Consider the following 18,335-nt stretch of genomic DNA (forward strand, 5'->3'; position numbering starts at 1 on the left):
GGCCCCCGCCCACCCGAGAGAGTCACGTGGCTGAGCCGTCGCCTGTGAGGCGCGACCGGGCCTTGTCATGTGACCTAGGTTCCTACTTGGTACTGGGATGGAGCCGGAAGAGGGGACGCCCTTGTGGCAGCTGCAGAAGCTTCCAGCCGAGCTGGGCCCGCAGGTGAGGAGAGCGCGGGCGGCGTGGCAGGCGGGGCCCCGGGACGCCCCGGCGTGCAGGTCTGGCCCGGTCTGATCGAGACGCGCTGGCTGGGCTCGCCCGGGCTGCCCAGGGCTGGGACGGGGAAGGGGGCGTCAAGTCGGGTGCACGGCCCCCTGCTGCCCCTGGAGAGCTGAGAAGGCCGACGCTTTGGGCGCCACCTCCACGCCCCCGCTTGAAGCTGCCCCTTCGAGGGGCTTTGCGAGCTGACTCCTCGGCTTTGCTCGCACCTGGGTAGGGGTGGCCCGTCAGCTCCCCGGCGCGGCCCAGGACCCGCTGACTCTGGGCTGGGGAGCGGAGTCCCCACCGTAGTATTTGAAGAACTTACAACGTGGAGCCGGTGGTGTGCAGCATCTCATTTCATTCATTCGTACACCACGCACGCCGGCATGCTGCCCGTGCACCAGGCACAGTGCTAGGTGCCGGGGATAGGCTGGGGACATGGGGACGTAGAGAAGCACACCCTGCCCCCTGGAGGGCTGCACAAAACAAATTGGTAAGTACTCCCAATAACTGGGCAACTTACTTTCGGTAGGGTGGTCCTAGGTGGCCTTTCTCTCAGGAGGTGACATATACATTGAAACCTTGGGCCTGAGAAGTAACCTGGCTGTAAGGGATCTGGAAAGAGCCTCGTTCGTTTGTTCGGCCAGCTTTTCACTTAAGTGGGCCTTGTGCTGAGTGCCCAAATGGGATAAGGTAAAACAGTGAGTGAGATACAGCCCGTACTCTGCTGGAGCTTGTATCTAATAAGGAAACCAAACTGAATTATCCAGTAACCAGCTTGTGGGACAGGTAGCAACCCAGATTTGAAGGGACAAGGAGAGGCGTTCCGGAAAAGGAACGTCTCAATTCCTAGGTTGAGTTCCAGAGGACGAGTCGGACTAGATAGGCTAGAAGGGAGAGAATGCTTTAGGCAGAGGAATAGCAGCTACAAGGCTAGAAAAAGGAAACCAGCCTCTGTGGGCTTTGAGGACCTGCTCGAATTCTTGGAGGCTGAAATTCAGAGTGAGAAGCAGGGCAGGGAGACTAAGGCTAGGCAGGCGAGTAGAAAGTCAGGTGGCTCGAGTCTATATGCCACGCTTGTTATTTAGCCTTAATACCAAAGGCATTGGCAGTTTTGAGTGTGAAAAATGAAATGTGGAGGCAGTAATTGCATTTATGTAATTACTGTGGGCTGCGAAAGGAGGAGAAAACCCAGTGGTTGCTGTAAGAGGAAAATCTGACTGAGAAGTGAGACTTTCCCCCTTGAACTTTCAAGCAGAAAAACGTAGACCTGAAGGAGATTTGCCCATCCCTGAAAGAAAGCAGTATATGCAGAATTGAGCTGCAGCATTAGGTCTGGGAGCGGAGGTTGTTTGTCCTCAGAAGTCAACCAATTAATACATTGTATTGTAATCAATATATAAGTATGTTTACTCCCATCTCCTCTGTCGCCCAACAATTTGGGCACTTACACAACTTCTTGACCCATTGGCTTGACTCTGGTCTCTCTCTTATTCTGAACTCCTTCAGGGTAGATAACTTTGTTTTACATTCCCAGTTCTTCAGATTTGTGTTCTGGCTCATGGTGGGTTCTTGATCAGTGTCCGCTGAGGGAAGGAATTAATGCGTACTGAACTCTGCTTAATCTTGGGGGACAGTTGTCTGGATTCCAAGCTTCGATGGACTGGCCTTAAGTGTAAATGATTGGCAATTCGGAGTAAGTCCCTATTGTGTTCCACTTACAATGGGTGACAGGTGGGAGTGGGGGCTTACCCTACGTAGTGTGATAGAGGCGTGTGGGGTAGACAGCCTTAAAAGCCCCTCATTTAAGACTTCTTTTTTCCTCTGTTCCATTTGTAATGGGGAAAGTGGGGGGGAGGGGGAGGTGGAAGGGAACAAACTTAATTCTTATCAGGATCAGGAAAAACCATCTTAACTCCCCTGTGATTTTACAAGTGAGGAAACCAAAACGTCAGCAGAGAGAGTTGGAGTACCGTGCCCAAGCTTGTCAAACTAGTAAGTGGCAAAGGTGAAACATATGTTCAGATCTGTTGGTTGTGAGTCTCTGCTCCTGTCGTCCTTCTCCCTGCTTCTTAGTAAGGCCCATAACCTTTCTCATCATGTAGGTTGATGACGCCTAGATCCCTGTATCCAGCAAAGAATCTCTTCCTTGGGTGTCAGGCTCCTGCTTAGACACACCCCAGGTACCTCAAATTCAGTGTGTCCTTGGCTGAACTCCTTGTCTTTCCCCCTGGAACTATTCTTCCTGTGATTATAGCCTCATTTTTGGTTTGGAGCACCACTGTTTACCCAGTCACTCAGCCTAAAATTCTGAGTATCATCCTTGGTCCTTCCTCCTTTTCAGTCTCTTTTACCTCAGTACTGCCCCCATGTTGAGTGTCCTCAACTATTTAGCCGCCCGCCCTTCCCTCTCCCCATCTAATTTCTTCCTGGTAAAGAGAAGGCAAGGGGCCTTTGGTCTCACCAGCTCTCTTTTCCTTTTCTCTCCTTGTATCTCCCAACTTGTTGGGAGATTTATGGAAACATAATGCAAATATGTGAACAGGTTGCTTCCCTGTTGAGACAATTAAAGCCTGGACCCTGTATACAAGGCCCTTTATGATTTGGCCTCCACTCACCTCTCCAGCCTTGTATCCTTTTTTTCAAATTGAACATGTGATTGTTCACTTTATTCTTTTATGCATATGCAGTTGCTGGTGACTAGAAATGCCCTTCTCTCCCCTTAAATGGCCAAGTACTACAACAACATAATGTGGGTAGGTGATATCCTCATTTTATGCTTTTAAAAGCAGCCCTTTCTCTTCTCCTCTGTGCTTCTTTGTACTTTCTATAAATTTATAATATAGTTCCTCTCATTCTAAATTGCATTTATGTATTTATGTTTGTCTTTCTCTAACGGACTAAAGCTCTGATATGGTAGCACCTTAATCTTGTTTATCCTCAGTTTTTTCATTTGTAAAACGGGGATAATAACAAGACTTACCCCCTGTATAGGGTTGTAGTGAGGATGAACGCAATGCTTGGTACTCAGTCAGGGCTCCATATGTGGTATCCATTACAGTTATATTTGCTTTGTATTTCAACGTTTATTTATTTTTGGGACAGAGAGAGACAGAGCATGAACGGGGGAGGGGCAGAGAGAGAGGGAGACACAGAATCGGAAGCAGGCTCCAGGCTCTGAGCCATCAGCCCAGAGCCTGACGCGGGGCTCGAACTCACGGACCGCGAGATGGTGACCTGGCTGAAGTCGGACGCTTAACCGACTGCGCCACCCAGGCGCCCCTGCTTTGTATTTCCATTAACTTGTTTAACAAATGGAGTGAAGTGCTCATTACCTATTTGGTACATGTGAATACAAAACATGAATGAATGACTAAAAACATTTATATTCCAAAAGATAGTACTTTATCAGTTTGAGCTCTGTGTTTTGCTTTAGCGTGGGGGCAGTTTGGGATAACATGGGATATGTGTAGAGAATTTGGAATGAATTTCAAATTGAGACTGTTGGTGGATGTACGGTAAATAAAAGGTCTGTTCATAGAGGGCATTAGCCATCATTTGGAAGTGGAGTTACCAGTTGCTCATTTCTGTTCTGATATGTGTGGTGTTACAAGGGGAAGAGTCACTGCTTAAAATGAAGTGGACTATGGTCCAGGGAAAAAGATTTGGAAAACTTGTTGTTTAAAATAATTTTCCAGATTATTTGGGTTCAGATACTCTTTTAACAAGACACAAATATCCCCTGGGAAAGAAAGCCATGTTAATCATTTATCTCGAATAGTGCTGACATAGTAGGCAATCAATTAATGTATGTTAAAGACGTGGAACGTAATACCGGTAGTGGTGGGGGTGGTGGTAGTAATAGTGATAATAACAATAATAAGAAGAATAGTAACAATGGCTAGCAGTGTGTAAGTGTTTTGTACATGCTAGGAATGTGCCAAGTAATTTGCATGTACTCCTTACAACAGCATAATGTAGCTAGATGATCGCCTCATTTTACACACGGAACAGGCACAGAACATCGAAATAACTTGATAAAACTAAGTAGTGGAACTAGGATTGAAACTAGACAGTTTTATTCAAAAATTCAGTCTTAGTCACTGTGTTCAGTTACATATATGTTAGGATTTCTATTGCTGATACTAAGGTAGGGTACAGGGGGAGGAATGTAAAAAAAGAAGATAAAGGCACTGACGACTTTCTTGGAGTGGACCAAAACAAGTGAGTGTAAATGCTGTGAAAATGGAGGCAAGGGGAAATGAAATGTATAGATCTACAGTAAAAAACTTTGATCTAAAAGTCATACTTTATTATTATTATTATTATTATTATTATTGGTATAAATACAATGTCTAAGGAATCCCAAGGTGAAACTTTTATATTCACCATCATCCTTTCAGGATTATTGGAGAAACAACAATGTGTCTATGAAATTATTTCAGCTTCTGAAGGTGGACAGAATTTTAGAAAGTCTGGGATTTTTATTGGAGCTTTAATTTTTAATTAATAAAAGTAATGTTAAAAATAGTTACATTTCAATCTTCAGCTGCTCTTGTGGGTAACATGAGCTGCTCCCAACAGCATTTGTTTCCTACAAGGAAGATAAGTCTGTTTTGTAAGTTTACTTATAATTCACTTTCTTTTCTCTCTAGCTGCTTCATAAAATAATTGATGGCATTTGTGGCCGAGCTTATCCTCTCTACCAGGATTATCACAGTGTTTGGGATTCAACAGAATGGAAGAATGTCCTAGAAGATATTACCAAATTTTTCAAAGCGGTAGTTGGTAAAAATTTACCTGATGAGGAGGTAACTTCACTGCAAATTTCTATATCTCATAATAAATAATAAGTAGTGTTAACTTTTTTCTCAAGTTGGTTTTAGGGCACTATATCATACAGGAGCCATCATCAGTAAGTGTATGTTATATTAACAAAAACATCATGATTTTGAGCAGGCAAATCTGATTGTGGAAGTTCTGGTTCTCTTGTTTTGGTTGTTTATGTTTTTAGAATTGTGATACATTTAAATCATGTGGAAGAAAACCAGAAGTTAGGTAACTGACACCTACATTCGCATTATCACAATTAAACAGTTGTTAACATTTTACTTTATGTATTACAGGTTTGTGTGTTTGTTTTAGAAACAAGGTATTATAAATATACCCAAATACCACCTGGCATGCCACCCTTCCCCAAGAGATCACAACTTGTTGGTATACATGTTTTGTATTCCATGTTGTAGGAACGTTTATGTCTTTAAGCAATGTATACAATTATTTGAGCTGTTTGTGTAACTTGTAAATGATAACATATGTATCCATTTGTAATTTTTTTATGGGATATTGTTTTAGACTTGTCAGTATTGGTAAATGTAGATCTGGTTCTTATATTTTAATTTCTTATAGTATTTGATGATAGGATTAGCAGGACTTCTTTTTCCGGCCTCCTGATGAACCATTAGATCCTTGCCTCTTTCATTATTATGTATAGTGCTTCTACTGATATCTTGTGTGTGTCTCCTTATACACATACTGTTTACCCAAGGGATACAGGAGTGCTGATGCATAAGGGCACTTGTACCCCAATGTTTATAGCAGCACTTTCAACAATAGCCAAATTATGGAAAGAGCCTAAATGTCCATCAACTGACGAGTGGATAAAGAAGATGTGGTTTATATATACAATGGAATACTACTTGGCAAAGAGAAAGAATGAAATCTGGCCACTTGTAGCAATGTGGATGGAACTGGAGAGAGTTATGCTCAGTGAAATAAGTCAGGCAGAGAAAGACAGATACCATGTTTTCACTCACATGTGGATTCTGAGAAACTCAATGGAAGATCAGGAGGGAGGGGAAGGGGGAAAAAAAGTTACAGAGAGGGAAGGAGTCAAACCATAAGAGACTCTTAAATACTGAGAAACTGAGGGTTGATGGGGCGTGGGGGAGAGGGGACAGTGGGTGATGGGCATTGAGGAGGACACCTGTTGGGATGAGCACTGGGTGTTGTATGGAAACCAATTTGACAATAAATTTCATATTTAAAAAAACGTAAAAAAAATAGCATATTGGCCACCTTTTCTAGGATAGATATCTTGAAGTGAAATTAATGGTGTGTCCTTCCATTGAATGGCTTTTGTACCTTGGTAAAAAGTTATTTTGGCATGTTTGTGTAGGTTGCTCGCTTATAAAAAATGTAGTTTATGTATATTCATTTTGATTTGGATATTCTGGGTGGGAGTTCTTTGTTAGAGCTATGTATTTTAAACATCTTCCATTATGTGGCTTGCCTTTTCACTCTTAATGGTGTCTTCTTGTCAACAGAAGTTCTGAATTTTAATCAAGTCCAGTTTTGTCAACATTTCTTTTGATTGTTAGTGCTATTAAAGTCCTGTTTAACAAATACTTGTGCCAAGTCATGAAGATTTTTTTGTTTTCTTGTAGAAGCTCTCACATTTATGTTACTGGTGCATTTTGAATTAATATTTGTCTGTGGGTTAAGGGTCGAGTTCACATTTTTTCATATCAATAGCCAGTTGACCCAGTACCATTTATTGAAATGACCATCCTTGCCCCATAGAATTTCTGTGCAGCCTTTGTTGTAAATCAGGTAGCTGTATATGTGTTGGTCTGTATCTGGACTCTTTATTCTACTCCATTAGTCTAGTCTATATTTCCCAATACTACACTGTCTTAATTACTGTAGAATTAAAGCTATGTTACATAGTCTTGATAATAGAAGACTTTCAATTTCATGCTTCTTCAAGATTGCTTTGGCTCTTCTAGGTCCTCTGTATTTTCATGTACATTTTAAAGTCAGTTTGTCAATTTCAACAACAACAAAAAAAACCCTGGGATTTTGATGAATATTAGTCAACTTGGGCTGCCATAACAAAATACCATAGACTGAGTAACTTAAACAACAAGAATTTATATCTCACAATTCTAGAGTCTGGTAAGTTAGTCCAAAGTAAAGGTGCTGGCTGATTTGATTCCCTGTCAAGAACCCTTTTCCTGGCTGCAGACTGCCTTCTTGCTGTGTTTCTCATATAGCAAGGGGAGAGGGAAGCATTCTTTCTTATGTTTCTTTTTATAAGGGCACTAATCCCATCATGAAGGCCCTACCCTTATGACCTATTAAACCTAATTACCTCTCAGAAGGCCCCATCTTTGAATATCATCACAGTGAAGGTTTGAATTTCAACATAAGAATTTTGAAGTGACATCATTCGGTTTGCAGCGTGGAGATTGCACTGAATCTCTAAAATCATTTGGGAAAGAATTTATGTCTTAATATTAATCTTCCCAATCCACGAACATGGAATAACATTCCATTTATTTGGAGTACTTCAATTTCTCTATTATTTTGCAGTTTTCAGTATAGAGATCTTGCAAATATTTTTTTAGATTTATTTTTAAGTAATTGATACTTTTGGTGTTAATTTTGTTCTCCACTTGTTTATTGCTGGCATATAGAAGCAATTTTTATATCTTTACCCCATATCCAACAATTTAAAAAAAATTATTTAATGGCTTATAAAACATTTTTCTGGATTTATTTCTTTTGTGTGTACAATGCTTTTCTTTTTAGATTTTAATACCCATTTTTTTCTTACCTTATTGCAGTGCCTAACACCTTTAAGACAGTGTTGAAACAAAAAGCAGTGTCTTATTCCTGATCTTAGGGATTCACAATTTTATCATTTATTGTGTTAGCTGTGTGGTTTTATAGATGTATACTATAAGATTAAAGAAGTTTCCTACAGTTCCTACTTTGCTGAGAATTGTTATTAATGGGTATTGAATTTTATTTAATTTTTTTTCCTAAATTTGTTATTTTTTTCTTCTTTATTTTGCTGATGTGGTGTCTTTCATTGGATATTTAAATGCTAAATTAACCTTGCATTGCCAAAATAAACACCACTTGGTCATCATGTATTATGTTTTTATGTATTTCTTGATTTGATTTGCCAATATCTTATTTAGGACTTTTGAATCTGTTTTGGAGTGATATTGGCCCATAGTTTTTCTCTTTGTAATGTCCTTGTCAGGGTGTCAAGTCTTATTCTGGTCTAATAAAATGAATTAGGAAGTATTTTTTCTCTTTTCTTATTCTCTGAAAGAGTTTATGCAAGATTGACTTCTATCTTCCTTAGTACTGTGTTACTATGTTGTATAATTTTCAAGTATTTGGAGATTTTTTGTAATCAGTTATGATTTAGTTATACCATGGTAAAAAATATATATATAATTTGATTGCAGTCCTTTGAAATCTGTTGTGATTTGCTACATGTCTTGTCTTATGGTTCCTTTTGGTGAATGTTCCACATATATTTGAAAATAGTGTGTTCTGTAGTTGTTGAGTATAATGTTCTGCGTGTCAGTTAGGTTAAAGAAGATAGTATTTTTTTGATTCTAATCTTTATGATTGTTTTGTGTGTTTTCCTGTCAGTTACTGGGAGATGTGTTAACATTCTAATTATAAATGTAATAAATCTAATTAGGCTTACCGATTTCTCTTTTTAGTTCTGCCAAGTTTTGCTACTTTATATATTTTGAAGCTCTTTTATTGGATGCACACAAATTTATGATTGTTCTTTCTGTTGAATGGTCCTTTTGCCATTCTTTATTTCTTGTAATACTTCTTAAAGGCTACGTTGTCTGATATTAATCTAGCTATGCCAGCATTCGTGGTCTTTGCTTTCATGCTACTTCATCAGTCAGCCCTTTACCTTTTTGTTTTGCAAAAATCTCGTTTGTCAGTTACACATTCTCATCTTATTCTAGGTACAGAAGTCTTTTTTTTTTCTTTTACTATCATTTTAAAGGGGTTGTGAAAGGGGAGTGGAGCTATATGTTTACATTTTAAACAGAAAGGCCCTTTCACTTACTTTCTGTTTATTTTCATAGATATTTCAGCAGTTGAATCAGTTGAATTCATTTCATCAAGAAGCTATCATGAAATGCTTGAAAAGTAGGAAAGAGGAAATCAAGAAGGCTCTGTTTGAAGAAATAGTTGATATTTCTTCTGCACAGCTACAGGATTTTGACTGGCAGTTAAAGGTGAGAATCTGTTTATAGGCATGTATTTTTTTTATCTCATTTTTTGAATGGAAAGAAATATTTATTCTTTTTCATAATATAGATCTAAAATTTCTGTTACTTTAAGAATACAGTGTCAAAAATTACATTTTTTACATTATTTATGCATAAGTACAGTACAGACATCCAAAAATATGTAATAAAATTACATTGATAATAAATTTAATTAACTAGAGCTGTGAATCATTAAATATCTTAAATAGTGGAGTAGTATGTATTCAACGTATATTTTTGGCTAGAACTTTCTAGCCTTTATTATAGTCTTCCTGAGATTGGTAAATGTGATTCTGTCTCCAGGGGAAAATCTATGTATTATTAAAAGTTAACTTTGGGGCGCCTGGGTGGCTCAGTCGGTTGGGCATCCGACTTCGGCTCAGGTCATGATCTCGCGGTCTGTGAGTTCGAGCCCCGCGTCGGGCTCTGGGCTGATGGCTCGGAGCCTGGAGCCTGTTTCAGATTCTGTGTCTCCCTCTCTCTCTGACCCTCCCCCATTCATGCTGTCTCTCCCTGTCTCAAAAATAAATAAACGTTAAAAAAAAATTAAAAAAAAAAAGTTTAATGAACATTTTGAAAAAGAGACTCATGATCAATAGGATTCATAAAAAACAATTTCAGACCAACTTTCCATGCTGTATAGGATACGTAGACCTCAATGAGGAGGTTGTGTTGAAACACGTTGTGTTGAAACATTGCGTTTCCTCATTTCAGCATGATCCTGGATAAAGTGTCTCATACTGTCTTTGTGGATAAAGTGAAGAAAAATGTGGAACAGTTACATAGTTACTTGGGTCATAGCTGGATAAACAACCAAAGCCAGATGTATTTGTGTTATCCAGGGAGGAGGTCTCTGTGATTCTGGTTTTGGCCCAGTCTTTTATGAATATTATGCTTATCAAATCTAAGATACATTATATTAATATAATACAAAGTTTAAAATTATTTTGTAGCAAATTACAGCCATGGGCCAAATGAAGCACAATAAATTAAGCAGCGATAACCTAGATAGAGGATTTTTATATAAATAAAACCAACTTAATATCAAAGATATGAGAGGTAGGCCAAAAGTAGTATGTATGAGAATATTTAGTTGTTTTGATTTACCAAATGTGGCTTGAGTCAGCAGTATGATGATTCAGTCTTATGTTTTGTTGATAGAAATGCAGTGTTTCAAGCAGTGGGTAGTTCTAATTCTGTTTTTATTCATTTCACTTTTTAGTTAATTTAGTTATTAATGCTTTTAGTTCTGGTTGCCAAATGTAAGAGATACTTAAACAAATTAGTGCCAAACCAGAAAAGAATGATCAGGAGCTTAAAATCATGAAGGTTTTTTTCAAACATTTGGGGAAAGGAGAAAACTTAGTAGAAAAATGATAATTCTCTTTAAAGGACTAAAAATCATCTCTATGGATGAGGGACTTGATATACACTCTGTGGCTACAGCGGCTAGGACAAAGGTTAAGGTTTAAGGTACATAGTTTGAAATAAGACGAGTTCACATTCAACCTAAGGAAAATGTTTTAACAGCTGTCAGTATCTGAAGATTATTTTAACCTCTTCTTGAGGTAGCACGTTCATCATTGGTGGTATTCAAGCATAGACTGAGAAACCACTTATTGGACACACTGAAGAAGACAATTATCTATAATGTAGACCATCTTTGATACTTCTAAATTAAAAAGAAATTTTTTTAACGTTTATTTATTACTGAGAGACAAAGAGTGTGAGCAGGGGAGGGGTAGAGAGAGGGCGAGACACAGAATCTGAAGTAGGATCCAGGCTCTGAGCTGTCAGCACAGAGCCCGACGTGGGGTCGAACTCACGAACTGTGAGATCATGACCTGAGCCGAAGTCGGTCGCCTAACCGACTGAGCCACCCAGGCGCCCCATCTTTGATACTTCTAAATCTCAGATATGATGAGCCCTGGTTTTTGAAGAGAAAACGGAGGAGGTATGTGAGGATTCAATTCTACAGTGTGTGCACGCCGAGGGTGGACTTAGAGGTTGTTCGTTAGGGAAGTAGTTCCTTACCATTCATTGCATAAGTAAATTTTTGCAAGTAGTAGCACTTCAAAGATTCACTTATTGTGGGGTTTTCTAGCGCAGATTCCAGGAAAATTTGATTTTTCCTTTGCCATCTGCCAATGAAGCCATGGCGCTTGTTTCAAAAAGTATTAGTATCATAAATATTTGGTTCTTCTGTTTCTTCTAGGATTCTCTGTAGACAGAAAATAAGAAGTAGGGAAACTGAGTGTTTTTGCTGAGTGACTCTAATTGAAAGTGGTATCTTGATAATGTGTTTAACAATAATTTGGTAGAGAATTGGCTGATTGTGAATTAAGCGTCTTAATTTCCCAGGCTTTACCAGTGTTTTTGGTTGTATCCTTGTACATGGACTTTCATCCTCTTGGTTTCTTCACACATCTTTAAGAATTCTCAGTTTCTTGGGGCGCCTGGGTGGCTTGGTCGGTTAAGCGTCCGACTTCGGCTCAGGTCATGATCTCACGGTCCGTTAGTTCGAGCCCTGCGTCGAGCTCTGTGCTGACAGCTCAGAGCCTGGAGCTTGTTTCAGATTCTGTGCCTCCTTCTCTCTCTGCCCCTCCCCTGTTCATGCTCTGTCTCTCTCTGTCTCAAAAATAAATAAACATTAAAAAAAAAATTAAAAAAAAAAAAAGAATTCTCAGTTTCTTGATGCATTGGACCCATTCATTCCTTCCCGGCCATAACTCTGCGCTGGATTGCTGCTTACGCTACGAAATTCGGACTGGTTGTCCTTTTTTCCCAGTCCGCATCCTCTCTATTCATCCTCCTTTCTCTTTCTGTTCTTCATGTATGTGTTGGTTTGGCGGGGGTTTCTTTGTTTCTTCCTCCTTTTCGTGTATTTGATAGCAAACAGGAGTGTTCTTGTATTGTTAATAAGCTCTGATGTATATTTAATATATTCTTTTTTTTACTACTTATTAATTACTATTTTCCTCATTTTAAACAGCTTGCACTGTCTAGTGACAAGATTTCTACGTTACAAATGCCACTTTTAAACCTTACTCTAGACGTAAAAGAAAATGGTGAAGTCAAACCATATTCTGTCGAAATGAGTAAAGAAGAGCTGCAGAATCTAATAAATTCCTTGGAAGCAGCTAATAAGGTACTTGTTTTAATTGTGCTGTGTGGTTTAAAATGTTTAAGTGTTGACTGATAGATACCCTTAGAGCAATAGAAGAAAAACTCATAATTGACTTTTAATATTTCTTTTGTTTCTGATCTTTTATGTCAAGCACAGAAAATACCTTGTTGATCTGTTCTGCATCTCTAGTTTTAGATATTAAAAAAATTACGACTTGTAATTTTGACTGCTTAGTTTTGAGCCTAACTTATCAAGTAGTCATTCTTGATAGAATAGTAGTGCTGTTCTCACAGCTAGATTTTGTTTGCCCCAGTGCTCAGTAATGCTAAAAATAAATTTTTACCTTAGGGCTGTGATTCTAAAGAGTTTTTATGATTATAAATAGCTGTGATCCCAAAGAAAAGAGGGTCTTATTTAACTGGACAAATAAAATTGCTTTTATAATCCTCTAAGAATGAGACACAAAATATGGCTTGTAGTTATTATGACAAAATCAGGTAGGGATAAGATATGACTAATGAATGAGTAAAAATTTTGCATTTACAAAGGGTTGGCTAAATAACAGGAACAATTCCCAGTGTTTATTTAATGAGAAAAATAAACAGTACAAACTGCTGCTGTCAGAAAATAACTGTCTCTGTATATGTATGTTCCTTTCATTATTGCTCAGCTTTTTCTGTGTGATCTGAAATCCATGATTAATGCCAGATACTCTAACTACCTTTTCTCGCCACTGACTAGCCTTCTTAGCCTTACCTCTTTTAAACTCTGCTATCCTCAGTTTTCCTCTATACTCTGCAGATGCCGATTTTAGTGCCATGATGACTGGTCCACATGCCCAGTAACCACATTGGCAGCCTGGCTTGCTTTCGTATGGGGCTGTCTGAAAGGGTGTGTGGTGCGGCCCAATGTAAATGTTAGTTGATTCAGAGCCATGGATCCTGGCAGGCGTGCTCCTGTGCATTGTGCTTGCTTATTATCAGTTCTCCAGGCCCTTCTTCAGAGATTTCAAAGCATTTCATTAAGCAGAGATTGGCATCATTTTGGAATAACCTGATTTTTTCCCCCGACTTTGTGTTTTAAGGTGGTCCTGCAGTTGAAATAACTGGAAATGATGAATACCAACACTATCAGATTTCACTGCTACACCTGATAACGGCCGAGTGAATACTGTGTGTTCAGAAAACCTGCAATATATGGACTCTTGTGCTGTGCTGAGAAAGCAACAGTGTTGAGATTGCAAAGATAAAAATTTATCAGCTTCCCTAAAGAACAGGAAATGACATGGTTGACTGGAAATGCATAAAAATGATAGATGAGAAAGCTATAATAGCAGTTTATATTTTCGTAATGGCTGTTTTGCCCCATTTATTAAATATTTGAGAAATCTTTATAGATATACAGTTTTATTGAAAGTTGAAAATAGGTTCTAAAGTAATGTAAACATACAAAGCACAAATATACTTGAATGTTGCTTAAAGGAATATATGAATAGCAAGGATGTGTATTATGGATATATATGATTAATTTGTAATATTTTAAAAAATAACTTTTAAAGAATGTATAAGCTGCATATATAACTCAGGAGATTCCATATCTTTCATATATTTCAAAGGAAAGATTATAAAATGTAAATTTCTTAGAGAAAGAAGCTCTTCTTCAGACATGAACAAGAAAAAGTAATTAAAATTGTGTGAACAGTTTTGAGTTTATGAATTATTAAAATATTACTAGAATAGGAAAAAATGAAAATAACACTGTTACTTCTGCATTTCTGTGTCTGATTGGGAGGGTGTGCTGTGATAAAGAGAATAGATGTCATTGTAAAGTGTGTATATAACTATTCAAATATTAGCTAATATTAAATATAAGTCCACTTTTGTTATAAACCCTTAATATTGAAGTTAATAGTTTTCACTGGAAAACAAGCCATTTTTAATTTCAGTTAACTTTAAAAACAAGCATTCTGGGGCGCCTGGATAGCTCAGTCAGTTAATCATCCAGCTGTTTATTTCGGCTCAGGTCATGATCTCAGTCGGTGGGATGGAGCCCTCTGCGTTGGGCTCCATGCTGGCAGTGCGGAGCCTGCTTGGGATGCTCTCTTTTCCTTTCTCTCTGCCCCTACCTCACTCTTGCGCGCATGCGCTCTCTCTCTCAAAATAAATATTGAAAAACAACCCAAGCGTTCGGAACAAATAAAAAATGACATTTCATTTTTACATATGGCTCTATTTTAAAACACTGTCTACATAAAGCAGTGGCCCATAATTGATCAGAACCTGCTATCTGCAAGCTTTGTAGCTCATCAGAGCAGTTATCTCATCATACAGATGAAGATGGGCTTAGAGAGGTTAAAAGAACATCTGTGTGTGACCTCGGCAGCGCTACTCAAAATGTGTCCCTAAACTAATGCCAGTCTGTGGACTATTTGTTACAGGTCAATGATTACATGAGGAGCTTAAGCTAGAGCGTTCATCAGCATATTGCTTTTTTCATTGAGAAATGTTAATTTTGGAAAAAAATCAGCTGAACTAAACAGTGTGCTTGGGAGGTAGGTGACTTACTTCCTGTGCAAGTTCCTTGTGTCGTTAAGGACCAGAGGCAGTTTGTAGGCTAGCACTTTAAATAGTACAGATGGCCCCTGATGTACGATCATTTGACTTAAGATTTTTTGACTTGACTGGTGCGAAAGCAATATGCATTTGGTAGAAATCATACTTTGATTTTTTTTTTTTTTTCCATTTTGAATTTCGATTTTTTCCTGGCCTAGTAATATCCAGGACACCATTCTTTCCTGATGTTGGGCAGTGGCTGTGCTGCAGCTACCAGGGAACCATGCAGTCATGAGAATAAACAGCCGATACACTGACAGCCATCCTGTACCCATATAATGATTGTTTTTCACTTTGAGTACAGTATTCAGTAAATTGCATGAGGTGTTCAACACTTTATTAAAGAATAGGCTTTGTGTTAAGATGATTTTGCCTAGCTGTAGGCTAGCATAAGTGTTCTGAGCACACTGAAGGTAGGCTAGGCTAAATTACGATGTTTGGTAGGTGAGGTGTATTAAATGCATTTTTGACTTATGGTATTTCCAGTTTATGGTGGGTTTTTTGGGATGTAACCCCATCATAAGTTGAGGAAGATGTGTACTTATCTAAGGGCCTTCTGAATTTCAGCCCTCCATGCAGTATTTCCATTGAGAAGCAGAAAATCTTGCTCTACTTATTCCTCTCACTACCTTATTTACCACTCCATTAGTATGTTTACCTTATTGAGATCTGACTGATAATACTATAAACTCATTTATTTAAAGTGTACAGTCAGGTAAATTTTGACATACACCATGAAAGAATCACCTCTATCAAGATTGTGAACATGGCAATCCTGAAAGTTTCCTCCTATTCCTTTGTAATCCCTACTCTTCCACTCCCCCACCCCCGCCACAACCACTGATCTGCTTCCTGCCACTTGTAGAGTACTTCACACTTTCAAGAGTTTAATATCAGTGGAATCATATAGTATGTACCTTTTCTTTTAATCTGGCTTCCTTCAGTATTGGGTTCATCCATGTTGTTGCATATATCAATAGTTCACTTCTTTGTATTGTTGAGAAGTATTCAGTTGTAGAGTTTTACCATATGTTTTTATTCACGTTAAAGGATATTTTGGTTGTTTAAAACTTTATGTATATTACATAACACAGAATCCTGTGAACATTCTTATGTATACCTTGGTATGGATATATGCTTCCTTTAGAGTGAATACTTAGAGGAATGAGATATTTCCAAAGTCTGGAAGAGTTCATTTACCTCCATTTACTTCCTAACACATGCTTTGGTCAATCTTCATTCCAGCTACTGTAATACATGTGCAGTGGTATCTCATTGTGGTTTTAATAATTTTTATTTCTGTAATGACATGATGTTCATTGTCGCATGTGCTGTTGGCCATCTGTATATCTTCTTTGGTGAAGTGTCTGTTCAGATCTGTTGCCCATTTCTAAATTGGGTTGTTCCCTTAGTGTTGAGTTTTGGGAGTTCTTGGTAGCTTGGATACAAGTCTTTATCACATATATGCCCTGCAGGTATTTTCTCCCAAACTGTGACTCTTTTTTCTTCTCCAAATGGACCCTTTTTTTTTTTTTCAGTTTAGTTTTAGTTCTAGATTCACATAAAAATTGGATAGAAAGATCCCCTATACCCCACATCCAGTTTCCCCTGTTATTAACATATTAGTATGTACATTTGTTATAACTAATGAACTGATGCCAATACATTGTTATCAACTAAATTCCATAGTTTATTCAGATTTCCTAAGTTTTCACCTGATGTGCTTTTTCTGTTCTAGTATTTCATATTTAGTTGTCATGTCTCCTTAGCTTCTCTTGTTGTGATAGTTTCCCATCCTTTCTTTGTTTTTGATGACCTTTACAGTTTGAGAAGTGTGGGTGAAGTATTTTGTAGGGTGGCCCTCTGTTGGAATTTAATGTTTTTCTCATGCTTAAGCTGGGGTTATGGGTTTGGGGGAGGAAAATCACAGAGGTAAAGTGCCATTTGCAACACACCATATTGAGGGTACATACTATTAACAGGATTTGTGACTTGACATTGACTTTGCTTACCTAGCTGAGGTAGTTTGTCAGGTTTCTTACTGTAAAGTTACTCTTTATTTCTATTTTTCCATATTGTACTCTTTGGAAGGAAGTCACTATGTGTGGCTCATATTTAAGAAATGGAAGTTGTGCTCTCCCTTCTTAAGGTCAGAGCACTTACATAAACCTTTTGGAGATCTGCACAGATTTGTCTCTTCTATTAATTTAATCCTTTATATAATATGGACTCATGGGTATTTATACTTATGGTTATAATCCAATACTATTTACTATTCAAATTGTTCCAGGTTTGGCCATTGGGAGCTCTTTCAGTTGGCTCTTTTATATTATTTCCTTAACTTTCTGGCAGTATATTCCAGGCTCCTTTTGCCTATTTCCTGCCCAGTCCTAGAATCAACCATTTCTCCAAGAATCCCTGGTTCATTTTATTGAGGAATGGTAATAGAAATCAAGCTAGATGTGCTCATTGTTATTGGGGTATTGTTTAAGTACCCTCAGTTGACAACAAAGAAATATATGTATGTAAACTAAGCTGTGTATATATACCTATCTGTAAATATTTCTTTACATAATCAACTATATCTATATTAAGCTACACAAGTTCATCCTGATGTCTTCAACTCTAATCCATTACCACAAAGATCACATTCTCACCTGCTACCCTTCCTTATCTGTAAATTCACAGTACAACTGTAAGAAACCTGACTCCCAGGTGCCTGGGTAGCTTAGTCAGTTAAGCGTCCGACTCTTGATTTCAGCTCAGGTCATTATCTCACAGTTTGTGAGTTCGAGCTCTGCATTGATGCTTGGAATTCTCTCCCTCTTTCTCTCCACCCCTCTTTATGCCCCCCCCCCAAATAAATAAACACTAAAAAAAAAAAAAAAGGAACCTTACTCTTACCATCCACTATACATTTGCTTAATTGTTCAATTCTAGTGTGTGTGTTTGTGTGTGTGTGTACATATATATACATATATTTACATATATATATATATATATATATATATATATATATATATATATATAATTGTTAATATATGGGAAACAACATTATCTTCCTGGAAGGAATCATATGCAGTTCTTTTTGCCTTTAGTCTTACTTCACACATTTCCAGAGTTACTTAGGTCAGTACCAGCTGCTCCCCACCCCCCCCTTCAGTGAGGTGGTTTCATACATTTGTAATACAGTTCAATCTTTTTGCCGTAGTCTGCATTCCTTGCTGGGATTGCTTGACTACCTAAATGATTTTTAAATTTGCAAACATTAATTTTTACTTCGTTGAATAGCTCTG

At 38.2% G+C, this 18,335-nt stretch overlaps 1 protein-coding gene across 3 annotated transcripts; it reads left to right on the top strand.

Annotated features, from left to right (window-relative positions):
* Positions 1-54: 54 nt before the first annotated feature.
* On the top strand, positions 55-14,323 carry COMMD8 (COMM domain containing 8). 3 transcript variants are annotated; one of them, XM_023253142.2, is made up of 9 exons: positions 88-163; positions 1,740-1,898; positions 2,138-2,197; positions 2,308-2,385; positions 2,893-2,958; positions 4,858-5,013; positions 9,115-9,267; positions 12,293-12,448; positions 13,512-14,323. In XM_023253142.2, the coding sequence occupies exons 5-9, from the start codon at positions 2,929-2,931 to the stop codon at positions 13,530-13,532; spliced, it is 516 nt and encodes a 171-aa protein (XP_023108910.2). In that variant the 5' UTR covers positions 88-163; positions 1,740-1,898; positions 2,138-2,197; positions 2,308-2,385; positions 2,893-2,928; the 3' UTR covers positions 13,533-14,323. The 3 variants fall into 3 exon arrangements, with proteins under 3 accessions (XP_023108909.2, XP_023108910.2, XP_044912357.1); XM_045056422.1 differs by lacking the exon at positions 2,138-2,197; XM_023253141.2 differs by lacking the exons at positions 1,740-1,898; positions 2,138-2,197; positions 2,308-2,385; positions 2,893-2,958 and having other exon boundaries at positions 55-163.
* Positions 14,324-18,335: the final 4,012 nt, after the last annotated feature.

This window comes from Felis catus, chromosome B1 (assembly GCF_018350175.1).
Source record: "Felis catus isolate Fca126 chromosome B1, F.catus_Fca126_mat1.0, whole genome shotgun sequence".
NCBI lineage: Eukaryota > Metazoa > Chordata > Mammalia > Carnivora > Felidae > Felis > Felis catus.